This window comes from Thamnophis elegans, chromosome 11, assembly GCF_009769535.1.
Source record: "Thamnophis elegans isolate rThaEle1 chromosome 11, rThaEle1.pri, whole genome shotgun sequence".
Taxonomy (NCBI): domain Eukaryota; kingdom Metazoa; phylum Chordata; class Lepidosauria; order Squamata; family Colubridae; genus Thamnophis; species Thamnophis elegans.
The window spans coordinates 20,552,151-20,567,229 of NC_045551.1; the positions used below are offsets into that span (position 1 = coordinate 20,552,151).

Consider the following 15,079-nt stretch of genomic DNA (forward strand, 5'->3'; position numbering starts at 1 on the left):
AACCAACAGGAACCACAGCTTGAGGCTGTCTCTGTCTCTGACCTGGGAAAACAGAGCAGAGCACCCTCCACCTTCCACTCCCCCGACCGGCTGCTCCGTCTTTCGCCGCAGATCCCCCTACTATGCGTTTGGTTGAATGCTACCTGTTGTCATTATTTGAACCAGTCCGGACAAATTGAAACCAGTGTGGACAAATTACATGATACCGTTCAAGCGGTTAGACAAACATACAAAGCCTTGGACTCCTGGTGGGATTGGATGACCTCTTGGTTACCTAATTTTATCTGGTTGGGAAATGTTTCCAAGACCGTTATAACCCTTGTTGCTTTGCTGATACTGTTGTGTTGCTGTATTCAATGTGCATCCTCTTTATTAACTATGTGTAAGAATATACTCCCTAGCTTGGCTCCACAGAAGAATATTCACATTGTCAACCACATGGAGTTACATGAACAGTCAACCCCCTTTCATGGGGAAAGCTCCCTTCTGCATGCCCAGCAACGAAGAAGGAGACACTGCCTTTTAAAAAACAAAAACATTCTGGGTGTGTGTGTGCAGGGCAGTTTCTGCTGTCTGAAACACACATACACAGGGATGCAAAAACATCGCACCAGAAACATCTTTCCGGCCTAAACGGCTAGGACTCACTATGCAGCCTCATGTAACATGAACTATGTGAGCCAGCTACTCCCACACCTGCCCTTTCTCCCCCCTATGCCATGCAGCTTGTAATCTTCTATTCCCCCTTTGCCCACCCTTTGCCATGATGTGACGTGTAGAATGCTGTGATTAGCCCTGTCAGATGAAGAGGAAAAGTCTTTTTGACAAAAAAGAAAATAAAAAAGTAGGAGATGTTGTAATATGGTTCCTTGTGTAGGTGTGTGTCCTCCATGGCCTAGTTCATACTAGAGCCTGCAGAGTCACGCTGAATCACACAGGAGAAAATAAACTCCTAGAAAGCCATAACAACCTGATAGTGAATAACATAACATTCTGAGATGTGCCCTACCAATGACGCCCAGGATTTGACCATATATAGAGAGAACTTTCCTGAAGTAGTAGATTAGACATTGTACTTTTGCAGGCTGTTTTCTATCACATGTTATTGCTCCTCCTGCCTTTGTCCTGTCTCAATAAAAGGGGCTACCAGACCCCCAATCTGGGTCGCTCCATCCCGAGAAAATTTGTCTCCTGTCTTTTCTCAACATTGGCTTCATGGGCGAACAGCGGAAACTTCACATGCCAGTTCCGTTTGGAAGGGACGCTATCCTAGGCCCAGGGGGGGGTGATCAGGCCCCCTCTTCCACTCCTAACTGAGTGGGTATACAATTCTTTTGATACTTGCCTGCAGGCTTCTTCTTTCTCAGTGAGCGTAATTTTTTATTAACTTGTCCTGTCCCTGGTCAGATTCTTGGATCGGTGGCGTCCTCCAGATGCCCAAGAGAGGTCATCAGCCTTCTTCCAGAGAAAGGTCTCTGTGGCGCCTGAAGATGGGCAAGATGGCCTCGATGGGGCACCGGTCGGTCCGTTCTGTCCTCAGCGAAATATCGCTCTAACTCCTGGCTGGCTCGCCAGAATATGTTGTAGAAAATGACAGGCTTTAGACTTCTCAGGATACAGGAAAAGTTTATTTGGCAGCCAGGTTCAGAAAGCTAGCCCATGGCTAGCATTGCAAGTTCTGAACAACCTTAATTATCGAAGCACACATTATTATACATTCTCAAAAGCATTGCAACACGGAAATACTTAACACATTTCTTAGTGGTTACCTTGAGGAGAAAGCCTTATAAGGAGATGGGGTCTGACTTCTCCTTTTGTTTATGGAGTACGTGTCATTAATGAACTTTAATTGAACTTTGGACTTTTGACATAGATTTTGATATCTTGTGGTTAGGCACAGGCTTCCTGTTTCTATTGCAAGTTCCAACTCTTGTCTATGTGGCTTTTAATATAGAAATAAAGGGGATCTAAGAGGCTGTCCAGCCTGACCAAGTAGGTTTCACACTTAATGTCCAAATCTCACTTTACGTCTGCTTTGCAGCAGCTGCCAAAAAAGCCAACACAGTTCTAGGCTGCATAAACAGAGGGATAGAATCAAGATCACGTGAAGTGTTAATACCACTTTATAATGACTTGGTAAGGACACATGGAATACTGCATTCAGTTTTGGTCACCACGATGTACAAAAGATGTGGAGACTCTAGAAAGAGTGCAGAGAAGAGCAACAAAGATGATTAGGGGACTGGAGACTAAAATATTTGAAGAACGGTTGCAAGAACTAGGTATGTCTAGTTTAATAGAAAGAAGGACTAGGGGAGACATGATAGCAGTGTTCCAATATCTCAGGGGTTGCCACAAAGAAGAGGGAGTCAAACTATTTTCCAAGGCACCTGAGGGTAGAACAAGAAGCAATGGGTGAAAACTAATTAAGGGGAGAAGCAACTTAGAACTGAGGAGAAATTTCCTGTCAGTTAGAACAATTAATCAGTGAAACAGCTTGCCTCCAGAAGTTGTGAATGCCCCAACACTGGAAGTCTATAAGAAGATGTTGGATAGCCATTTGTCTGAAACGGTATAGGGTTTCCTGCCTAGGCAGGGTGTTGGACTAGAAGACCTCCAAGGTTCCTTCCAACTCTGCTCTTGTATTGTATTGTATTGTATTTGTCTATGGGCAACTTTTGGAATATTCCTTCAAGAGAGACCTGCTTGGGAAGGATATATGTCAAAGCATAGGCCCAATCCTATCCTGTTTTTTGTTTTGTTTTGTTTCTTTTTTCTCCAACATTCATGTTAAATGTCCATTCCAATCTATTGCTTCTTTACATCTTTTGCTTGTGATTTTGTATTACTGGGTCCTCCTGTCTCCTTTCTTACAGAGCTATTTTTCTTTCTGAACCCTTGTCCATGGCAATAAGCTTTTGAGATAAATGGTCCTTTCATTTGTACCAACGAAATATGCTACTTGTAAATGGAAAGAGGAGAAATTGCAAGATTTTCTCTTGGATGGGTCTGAATGCTGAGGGTTTCTGAGACTTTCTTAAATTTCCACAATCATAGCAATTTATTTATTTTTATTACTAGATTACCAAGTAATAATCCCCTTTTGTATCAACTGAAAAGATGGATGAATAATTCAGAACTCTTTTTCATCAGAACAAATTTTATGCATGCCACACTGGATTTTCAACATTTAATGTAGCTGTTTTGTGGCAGATGAGCACCACTGTTTTATATGTGGGAATGTATCCGCCTGATGCCTATATGCCGCTTCTCTATTTAAAATATCCTAATTCTAAAGGATGTATTTTGTACTTTCCTACATAACAGTGAGAATGAATCTTTCCAGGGAACTAATGAGATTTGCACATTGGATTTCTTGACTAGGTTATTGGAGTCACATTCTATAATTCTTTTCTAGACTTAGAAGACATTCATAATACTTTTACATATCATCAGTGAAAATGAGATATACCTGACAATTATGAAGTAATTGTGTAAAACACTGTTTTCCCACGTGAATGAAGCTTCTCCTGCAAAGACAATGAAATATAATTATATATATAAATATATAATATAAATATATAATTATATTTCACACAAAAAACCAACAGATAGTTGAAATAATTCAACCTAGCTTCTTAGAAATATGCACTACAGAGAAGCCTTAAGATTACATTTGGAAATATACAGACTTAAATAATATATACAGACATTCATCAGATCATATTTGTAAATAATACTTAGGGTTTTGTATTAAAAAAACAAATATTTTTAGTTCTTTCCTAATTGCAATATTTTTGAAAAGTTAATTGGTGACACTTCAATAAAATTATTATAAATTATTTGTATTCCATTGGCTAATTCAGAAATATAATTTCAAATTATCTATTATAAAAAAACAAAGATCACCGATGCCACACAGTGGCTAAAAAGGTCATAACATATGTCACTATTGCATATGAAGACCTATTAATTGATAGAATGATGGCAAACAATATCTTAAAAATCAGTTTACTTTGCCTTCAAATATTTAACTTCTTATGTTGATGTGTGTGTGTTTCTGTGTGTGTGTGTGTTTGTGTGTGTGTTTGTTTGTGTGTGTGTGTGTGTTTTTTTTTAAAGAGTCAGGGAGGTTCTTTTAACAGAAAAGGATATATATTCTTAACCTATTATTATTAAAATTAATAATAGGTACAAATAATTTGATTAAGGTGTCTTATTATATGGTTGTGGTTGGTTATTATGGTTATGGTTGTGGTTATGGTTATGGTGTGGTATGGTATGGTATCTTGATCACAAACTTTAATTGCAACTAACTATATCAGAATAGTATCCATGAGATCCAGCATTATTTGCAAGAATCAACAAAAGCACCCAATCTTCTATGAAAAATCTGAATGAGAATGGTGACTATTGAGTATTTGCTCAGAAAAACAAGTCTTTGGTTCAAGCACGATGCCAAATAATAATAGTATACGTTTAAAAATATTGGTTCAATGTTGATGAAAGATTGAAAGAATTTGTAAAGGATTCAAAGAAGTTGAGAAGTTTTGAATGTGGAACAGACATTTTTTATTCATGTCAGTAATGGAATCTTGAGAAAACAGACATGGGGAAAAGGAAAACACTAAACGAAAGAAACTAAAATGAAAACAGGAACTAGTGCAAGAAAATATGATTCCTGTATGAGCAAACACTAATAGATTAATCTCCCAACACAATAACTAGGACATGGTTGTGAGGAAAGATGCTGTGAAAATTGACTGGAACATCATTATAAAAAGAATTATAGAATGAGGCATAATTATGTCTGAAATTATGTGCTGATACAAAATATGAAAAAAGATGCTGGGTGGAATGATAAACTGAAAGAAGCAATGGATGAGAAATCATCACCATCATTTTAGTCATTGTCTATCCACTGCAGGATGAAAGCCTCTTTGTTGCAAAAATGAGAAGCAGAGAAAAATATTGTATAATGTGAATATGGAGAAGGAATAGCAGGGGAAAAAATGCAGTCCAGAGGTTTCCAAACTTTCTCTTTATTTATGATGCCCTTTAGTATCTTGGGATCTTTCTCACAGCCCATACTTCAAGCTAGTTAGGTTGCGATCCTGCCAGGGCTCCTGTGCATGTGCTGAAAATGAAGTGACAGAATGCTGAAAGGAGACTTTTACTGATTTGTATGAGGATAATAGTGATTATGCACTAATACAATTATGTCAATGAGTAGACTTGAAATGTCTACTCAAATAAATATTATAAACATTAGCCTCAAAGGAAAAATAATGAAAAAAGAAGTCATAAATACTAGAAGAATACTGAAAAATGGGAAGATAGCTGGTGTAGATATTTTAACTGGAGAAATGTTGAAGTACAGATTGGGGTTTTAAGAAACAGCTGTATGATTTGTTTTTATATTTATGAGGATGATATCTGTATCAGACAATTGGATGAAAGCTTTTATTCTTCTCCTATGCAAGGGAAAGGCAGCAAATGTGCAATTTGTGTTCCCTAATAATAAAAAAAGCATTTAAAATAATATTTGCAGTATTCTAAAATAATTTCCTATGTCAGAATTATGATAAATAACTTGCAATAACTACTTATGCCCCATCACATGAGGATTTCAAGAAGAGACTGGACAGCCATTTGTCTGAAATGGCATAGACTCAGAGTCCCCTGCTCGAGTAGGAGGTTGGACTAGAAGACCTCCAAGGTCCCTTCCAACTCTGTTATTTCATGTTGTTCTCTGCTGTTCTTTACTTTCTAAAATGAAGTAATGGGAACAATATGAATACTTCTCATTTTTTAAATGTATAATTCAATTATACAATTACATTGTTTGTCTTCACATTAGGGAGAGTAAAACAGTTGTTGCTCGGGCAAATTCTCTACCATTGTTTGTGTAAAGCATAGCCTGGATGCCTTCATATTGTTTAATGCTTTTACCCTACCTTTTAACATTAAACAAATTCAAGCATTATTTTGCTTGTAGCAGAGTCTTGGAGCCCCCCCCCCCCCCCTAAAAAACCAATTAAAGTTTATGATAAACCACAATAATTCCTAAAAGCAGATTAGCAGGAAGTTTGCCTTATACAGGTAATCCTCTACTTATGACCCCAATTGGGCCCAAAATTTCTGTTGCTAAGCAAGACAACTGTTAAGGGAACTTTGCTCCCATTTCATAATCTTTCTTGCCACAGTTATTAAGTGAATCACTGCAGTTTTTAAGTTAATAACACAGTTGTCAAGTGAATCTGGTTTCTCCAATGCCTTTCCTTATCAGAAGATTGCAAAAGGTGATTATCGGTACATGACCCCAGGACACTGTAACTATTATAAATAAGTGCCAGTTGCCAAACATATGAATTTTGATTATATGGGGATGTTACAATGGTAATAAGTGTGAAAAACAGTCATAACTCACTGTTTTCAGTGTTATTGGAACTCCATATGGGCACTAAACAAATGGTTATAAGGTGAGGACTACCTATAATGTAGTATCAGATTCTTTTGATACTTGCTACTAAAAAAGGGAAAGGATGCTGGGATCCTGAACACCAGGCAGAGCAGAAACACAGCAGTTTTGCTTTGCAGGGCTGAAACTTTGAACAGCAATGAAAGAAAGCAATGTCTGGCTGAAGGTAGCAAGGTATGCAGTATTTCTCAGCAGAGACACAGGAGAGTCAGCATGGGAGTCCAACTGTTTATTTCATACATGCTTGGAAATTAAGCTGGGCTACTAAACCCTTCCCCAATTTCAATCCTCCCTTCACTTTGGCCACAGTATTTCATCTCAGTGGCAGTTCACAGAGTCCCTAACTGGTGGGTTCCCTCCCCCTTTCTTCCCCACTTGTAATACTAGAACAGCAGATTCCCTTGTTCTTTCTTCTACCATTTGTCAATCCAGAGTATCCAAACAAATTTCAGTGCTGTCTGTCACATTATCTTCCTGTACAAAAAACTTAATGTTAATTCTCATTGTCTGAGCTTTGGTATATAGGCAAGGGTTATTGTGTTTCTTATGAGTCAGTGTTAATTTTGATTTTTGTTGATTTGTTGATATGTGTTGATTCAATAACCATATTACATTAGCAGTTTTACTGTACAACAGGATAGTAGCTTTAAGTTTGGATGGCTTTAAAAAGATTTGGCATATGTCGGTAGAATCATCCTCTTGGTGACTGTTCATTATGTCATTTCTAAGTGAAGAGAAACTATACTTTTTACATATCAGCTGTATGAGAACAAAAATAATTAACAGCTCACCCATTCATATGCTGTTCATAGTTATCCCAGAGGCATCTGTATTGTCCATAGACAATGAGCCAGTGGAACTTTTGTTTTGTTGACTGATGGTAAATAAAGAAAATAGAGTGATTTAATTGCAGCCACATTTATTTGAAATTTCTATACACATTTCCTAGTCAGACCTTTTTTGACACATTTTAGAGAAGGGAGTCACACTGAAACTGTCACTGTTTTACTAAAAATAAATACAAGACGTAAAGTGTTGCACAGTTCTAAAATATACAAACTGGCTTGGTTTTAATGTAAACTTTGAAAACATTTTACAAAAAGAAACAATTTAAAAAGTTCCATTTACAAATATTACAAAAATACAAAATGGATGCAAGTCCATAAACCATTGTCTGTTCTGCCAGCATGAACTGGTGCTAGTACCAAAATAGTTACACTGTAACCTCCTTAATTAGTTTTTAAATTTTTAAGTCATAACCTAGATATTTCTTTAAATCTGCCACAATTGCAGCAAATGCACTCTTATCAGCATGAACTTTGGCAAATGCACACATATGCTTTATTTCTACAATTAATCAATACTCTATGCTGCCATAATATTACAAAAGAAAATGTTAGCAAATGAACAAGTCCATAACTTCAAAACTTACTCTGAAACATCAGTGCAAACAACAGAATCACAAATTATAATTATGATTCATAAATTAGAAATGTTTCTAGGTTTATTCTCTGTTTCAAGATGAGATGTTAAGCTTTGTTTCTTTGGAGGGTTCTGAAGACATCCTACTTGTGCAGCGCAACCTTATAAACATTTACATAAATCTCATTATATTCAGTGAATCTTATTCCTAGGTAATTGTGGTCTTTGATCATTTTTATCAGCATACTCTATCAGCAGAAGCTGCTCACATTGTTAATGGGTATTAATATTCTTTATGGTAAATTTTGCTTTTGCCTGATTTCACAGGAAGCACAAAAACTTTAGATGCCTCTAACACAGTGCTCAATCTGAGCTAGCAAATAATAACAAAAATATTTTTTAAAGTAGATTTATAATCCATCATAACTTGGGCTTTATTGTCATAAATAGAAAATATAAATGCTTTGTTATAGGTTTTTTTGGTAAAACAAGTAAGAGGTTGTGATAGTTTTGTGAGCATCACATAGAATTATTTATCTGCCTTCTCATTCAAATTCTATGTTTCAGAGAAATAAGTCTGTAATGTTTATATGGAATTTGTTTGATACAGGGTCCCCAACCCCCAGGCTGCAGTCCACTACTACCGTGAGTCTTTCAGAAGTGGGCTGCAAAAGCAGCACATGCACATCCTCACTTGCATGAACAGCAGGCAAGCATGTCCACTCCATTTGTGCAAGCAGCAGGTATGTGTGTCTGCTGCTCATACAAATGGACCTGCATGTGCATGCGTGCTTGCTGGTCACTCACACAGAACCATCCTTGCCCTCCCCCTCCCCCCCGCTGGTCCACAAAGTTGGAAAGGTTGTGGAACTTTGGTTTGATATACCAATAATTGCATAAATTGCCTGGATAAAATGTATAATACTTGTATTTTGAACAAACCAATTCAACTTTTAATACACCTTATGTAACATTTTTATTGAATAGATTTGGCATTCTAATCCTAAATGAGAATAGTACTGAATTTGACTATAACATCAAAGCATTGTAACTAATGCTGTCTCACTTTAGCATTAAGAGACACAATCAACCTAATCAAATAGTAAAATAGCTCTTGTAATCTTAGGGAAAATGATCTTAAACAGCACTTTGGCCTTGCATACCAACAGTGTGATTTTTTTTTTAAGCGACATTAATCTTTCTCTCCCTCCAACACATTCTCTTTCACTTCCTTTTTGACAACCTACTACTTATTGTAAGTATCCTCACTGCTTATTGTGAGCATTGTAAGAAATAATCCTCCCCTGATTTTCATTTTTCCTAGATTCCTACAAGAATTTACTTCTGGTTGAAGCCACCTTCTCCAGGAGCTACTTTTCTCTACCAGTGACTACCTACTTAAATCAGTTACTGGACTTAGTCTAAACTTGACAATACATTTTATCTCAAAATGGTTTCAAACCTTTCTTCCTAAATTCTGCTTTCATTAGTTAGCTAAAATTGCTGCATATTAATATAATTTGTTTGTTACATTTCTACCATGCCTTTCATTTAGGAGCTCAAGGCATTGTACTCAGTACTTTCAGAGAGTTAGACCGAAAGAAACTGATCAGCCCAAAGTCAACAGTTGAGCTACCATAACCAAAGAATAATTAGACATTTGGTCTCCTTGGTCCTAACCCAACATGTTAATCATTCTACCACACTGCTTTTCCAATACTAAGTCATCTATTTCACTCAATTATTGTTCTCCCAACTAACTGATCTCAAACTACTATGATAGTTTATCATGACATCCTGGTTCACCTATGCAAATAAGCTCAATTAAATACTTTGCCTACATGGCAAATCTTAGAATCGAGCAAGGACTCTATTCCCATATCTCTTTCTGTACACATGCTAACCATTCTTTTATAACCCCCTCCACACACACACACACATTCTGGAGGATTTTAAGTCTAAAAAAATACTGCATGTTTTTATCAATCTGTTATAAAGGAAAAAATAGTTATGTGATTATATATATATATATATATATATATATATATATATATATATATATATATGCAATAATTTACTCAATATTTAAAGTTAATGTTCTCACTACTTATTGTGAGCATTGTAAGAAATAATCCTCCCCTGGTTTTCACTTTTCCTAGATTGCTACAAGAATTTATTTCTTTTGAAGCCACCTTCCCCAGGAGTTGCCTTTCTCTACTAATGACTACTTACCATATTTTTCAGAGTATGACACACCAAGGTTTTAAAGAGGCAAATTTAAAAAACAGTTTTTGCACTCTGCAGACCTTCCCAAAGCGGCCCATTTTTCACAAAAACGGACCCGTTTTCTTTATCAAAAAAGGGCATACATAGCCTTTAGGAGGCTTATAGAGTGCTCCTGGGGGCTGGGAGGGGCAGAATTGAGCAAAAAACAGCCCATTTTTGCTAATTTCTGCCCTCCCCAGCCCCCAGGAGCACTCTGCAAGGCTCATAAGGTTATGCACAGCCATTTTGGTGAAGGGGGCGGGGTTTCAGGAGGCAAAAAATGCTGTATTCAGTGTATAAGATGCACCCAGATTTTCAGCTTCTTTTTTGAGGGAAAAAGGTGAGTCTTATACTCCGAAAAATATGGTACTTAAATCAGTTACTATACTTAGTCAGAATTTGAGAATACATTTCATCTCGAAATAGTGTCAAAATCTATCTTTCTAAGTTCTGCTTTAATTAGTTCTCCAGTTTGATAAACTGTATTTTACAACCCGATTCAAATAATTCATTTTAGAACAGGTTACACATGGCAAATGGATGGGTTGTATCTTGGGAAAATATTATATTTGGAATGACTTTTAAAAATCTCTACTGTAATTTGATCCATCAGCATGCTTTTGCTTTTGGTCTTCTAACAAAAAACTTCAAGCAACTTCAAGTAATCCAGCTTTCCCCTGCTTTCATTTAGTCATAATATTTGCTCTGATTTCTTCTGTACCCCATCTACTATGGACTCCTTTCCTGTAAACATTTTTAGTAAAATCTAGATAGAAAGTAACTGAGCAATATGAATCAGAGACTTTCCCCATTCCATGTTTATAAGATGTATAAAGGATGCATACATATGCCTAGTTCTTATTTTTTTACAGTGTCATTTTCATAAATATTCAGGTAGGATGAATATTGTCCATACAAAGCATTGCATTATTATTGTACAGTTTATTCGTGAATCAATAGCATTTGTTGCATGCTTAATAGTTACTTAGCTATGAACATGAAATTAATTTTGTTTTATTTATCAGAGCATTGCTAGGTTTCCCAACAATCTAGTTGTAATAGTAGTATGAAACAACTATAATCACTGGCCATATTTAGTGCCAAATGTCATAGAAAAAGCTGGATACCTAACATTTTTTTAAAGGAGGTTTTTTAAAAATGTTATTTCTGCTGTCCTTTTTACATGTGTTTTTCATTCCAAACACCAATGCTAATAGTTATGGTGGCACAATAGCGCTCATATCTGTTCATTGGATATGGCTTCCCCTAAGAACTCTGGGAATTGTAGTTCTTTGTTAGAACTGAAACACTGAATTATTAACTCTACAAGATGATGGACAAAGTGACAATTATGTGTTTACCTAAGGAATTAGAAAACAATATATTTTATTGTTCTTCAATAACTTGCACATAAGATAAATATTAATCACACTATTTAATCACCTTTGTAGCCTACACAACTTTCTTCTAGGCAGCCTTCCCATTTGACCCTCACAGCAAACCTATGAAAGAGATAAAAATTATGGATGTATGATCGATAAGTGGAGAACTAAAGGCAGAGCTCATGGTGATCTGTAGTGGTCTACACAAGTAATGAGCCAAATCTGCAGATACCCAGATGAAGTTATTGTCTAGCTGTTATGGAATGAGCAATTTAAGGCAAAGTGTATAAATGTTACTGATGATTGACACAGTCCCAATTTAAAGAAAAACTTGATTAAATTTCCAGCCTTATAGTAAAGTGTTGCTAGCCTATAAAATACAACTCAGAAATCTAGAATCTTGGCATTCCTATGATAGTAAAGGAGCAGTAAAGAAAGATCCTGATATAAATGGAGTTTTGTTTTATAATTTAAAAAAATTAAATTATTTTTCCTGAGTTTGTAATTACTTAACAAATTTATTCTCTTAATGCAAATAAAATTTGCCATTATAAGCATATTGCAGCCATTATAAGCATACTGCAGCTGGAATACTATAGTTTATACTAGTTACGCGAAGTTATTATGTGCACTGTACTATATGGTATAATATGACTGGGAAAGATTAAAAATCTAGATTTTCTTTAATGTTTCTACTCTTCTAGTTTCTATGCAGTCTGCATGTTCAGTGCAATTCTTGTTTAGAACTACTAAAAAAAATATTATTAGCATCATTCTGCAGCAATTGCAGAGAAGACCAGCCAACAGAAATCTGAAAGCCAATTTAAGGATTTCCTCAGAGAACTCTACTTTTACATATAAATAGCAATAGCACTTAGACTTATATACTGCTTCACAGTGCTTTACAGCCCTCTCTAAGCGGTTTTACAGAGTCAGCATATTGCCCCCAACAATCTGGGTCTTCATTTTACTGACCTCGGAAGGATGGAAGGCTGAGTCAACATTGAGCCTAGTGGAATTTGAACTGCCAAATTGCAGGCAGCTGGCAGCCAACAGAAGTAGCCTGCAGTACTGCATTCTAACCACAGCAGGTTCATATAATTTCAGGATACACTAACTAAAATGGAATAAATAGGATATGAGCATAGCCTAGGATTCAGTTACTCAAGGCTCAAATTTAAATTAAAAAACCCTTTAATTTAGTATTAAATGTATATAAAAACAAAATTCTCAATCTCTGAGCCATCCCAAACTGTCCCTTGAAAAGATTTTGTCTTAGGATAGTATCACAGATACCTTTTATTTGTATCTCTGAAGTTCTCAGTGTGTGTTTGTGTGTGTGTGTATTTGTATGTGTCTATCATGTATCTAATTAGTTCTTAAAATTCACTGTTCTATTTGGATTTTGATGATTAATGCTAGTTTATTTCAATTGTAAGTTGACTTTTAAGGCAGATCTTTGCATCTATTTTTCATATTTTGTATTGCTTATTGCTTATTAAACCTCATTTTTCCTCTATTTCATTTTTCTTCTTCTATTGCTCTAATGATAAATGAATATTTGGCTGATTGTCTATTTTCCTTTTTCTTTCCCATTTTAAATCTATGGCTGATGAGCTTTAGATTCTTGTTTTAGATTTTCTTTAATATTTCTTCTTTTGTAGTTTCTTTGTAGTCCTCATGTTCAGTGCAATACCTTGTTTATAAGTATTCAAGACCATCCAACACAAAGATTTCCTCAGACAACTGCAGTATGTAAACAAGTGGAGGATGGCAAGGAAAGAAACTAAATGAAGATATGAGAATGGAAAAAAACTTTAAAGAACTTTAAAATTGTTTTAAGTGACAAGTGAAGAAATCAGTCAAAAGTGATACAATTTTTGATATACTAAAAAAATTCCACATAGCCACACTTCTCAGAATTCTTAAGAGGGGGAAGCCAGAGCAGAAAACCTGGTTTATAAACATTGTACTATTTGTCATTAGCCTCTTTTCAAAGAATTTGTTTTAAAATTAGCTTGCTTGGAATGACGTTGTCAAAGAAAATCAGATATTACTTAATTTCATAGTTTTTATTAATAGGATTTCCACTAATCCAAGTGTTAAATTCATGTTAGAGGCTTTAATTATTTAATAGCGGTAGTGATTGATATGTAAATAAACTTGATCTGAAAATTGTATTCACAGAATACAGTCATTACCATATCTTTAGCCTTTGTTTTCATATAAGATAGTTTGCATTTGTCACCCACCGCATTTTTCTCTGCAATAATTTTATTTACATTTGCTTATCAAAAATACAGAAATGTACATCTGTTTTGTCCATTCTATTTTGTTTCAATTCATTTTAATGTAAAAAAAATACTAATTCCTCACCAATTTTATGTTTGCCACTCCTAGGGAAGCATAAAAGTAATGTAATGTTTCTGGAAAGAAAAAAGGAATATAGAAAACTGGATAAATTTACATTGACAGTGGAAAGAAGAATGGGGGGGGGAATTAAAAGTTAACCATATATTTCTAGTCATAGAAAATGGGTCATAATAAATACCTACAGATCATTTAATCCCATCTTTCAGCATTCTTTAACATTTTCAAGCATCACATATTGCCTTTTAAGGTATTTGACTGCTACAGAATAGGCTTTTTAAAGTGAAATGAGTTTAGAAAATGCAGAGTTCCCCCATTTAACAGTCAGAATTGTGCTCAGACCCTTAGGCAATTTATGTTGAGCTTTGAGAAGAACGATCATCATGTGGGCTCCCATCTGAATTCTCTGTCTCTCCTTCTGAAATGGCTTGCATTGGGGTGTTATATAATCGACAGCGAACACTGTATCGGCTACTGCTTGCAGTTGGAGGTGCTCGTGATCGTCCTACACGTGAAGATGCTGATGTGGGGAAACTTTTGGAAGAAAACCCTTCTACGTTTATCCTTGGGGGACAAGGAGGGAGAGGAGCTAATGCCTCAGCTCTTGATGAGGCTTGGAAGGGTTCATCTGCAGTTTGAAGAGTATCCCCAATTAGTTCTCCGGGAGATTTGGGAGAAATAGGGCTCTTTAGTATCTCAGTGGCTGACATCCTATAGCTAGAATCAGACCGACTACCTTTTTTCAAGAGCAGTAGTTTAAATTCCTCATTTGAGGTACTGGACTTTTTGGCATTCCGATAAATAAGTCCAGGAGACCTGTGGCTGCATGCTGGACTTCCCACACTGGTAGGAGTGAGGGGAATATTAGTTGCAGGTGAGGTGCTGCTGACAGAAGACACACTATTACTACTAGATGAAGCTTTCAGTCTGTTCCTTGAAGAAAGGTCTCCAGAATCCTTTCTTCCAAGCACTTTCCTTTTTGACCTATCATGAAAAGAATTATATTCAACATTCATGGTACCAAAACATAAATATTCATATCTATGTGAATTTATCTAATTACACATAATAAAAATTGATACAATTATATGTTATATAGCATAGCATTTTGGGGTCTATTGCCCAGGTCCAGAAATTTAAATCAAATCTCATTATAGAA

The 15,079-nt window shown here is 35.8% G+C and overlaps 1 protein-coding gene across 1 annotated transcript in view; it reads right to left on the reverse strand.

Annotated features, from left to right (window-relative positions):
• Positions 1-12,584: 12,584 nt before the first annotated feature.
• NHS (NHS actin remodeling regulator) overlaps positions 12,585-15,079 on the reverse strand; it is a 50,607-nt gene continuing 48,112 nt past the window's right edge. Inside the window, exon 9 of the mRNA XM_032226850.1 lies at positions 12,585-14,904. Within this exon, the coding sequence (XP_032082741.1) occupies positions 14,274-14,904 (631 nt within the window). The 3' untranslated portion in view covers positions 12,585-14,273. The remainder of the gene's footprint in view (positions 14,905-15,079) is intronic.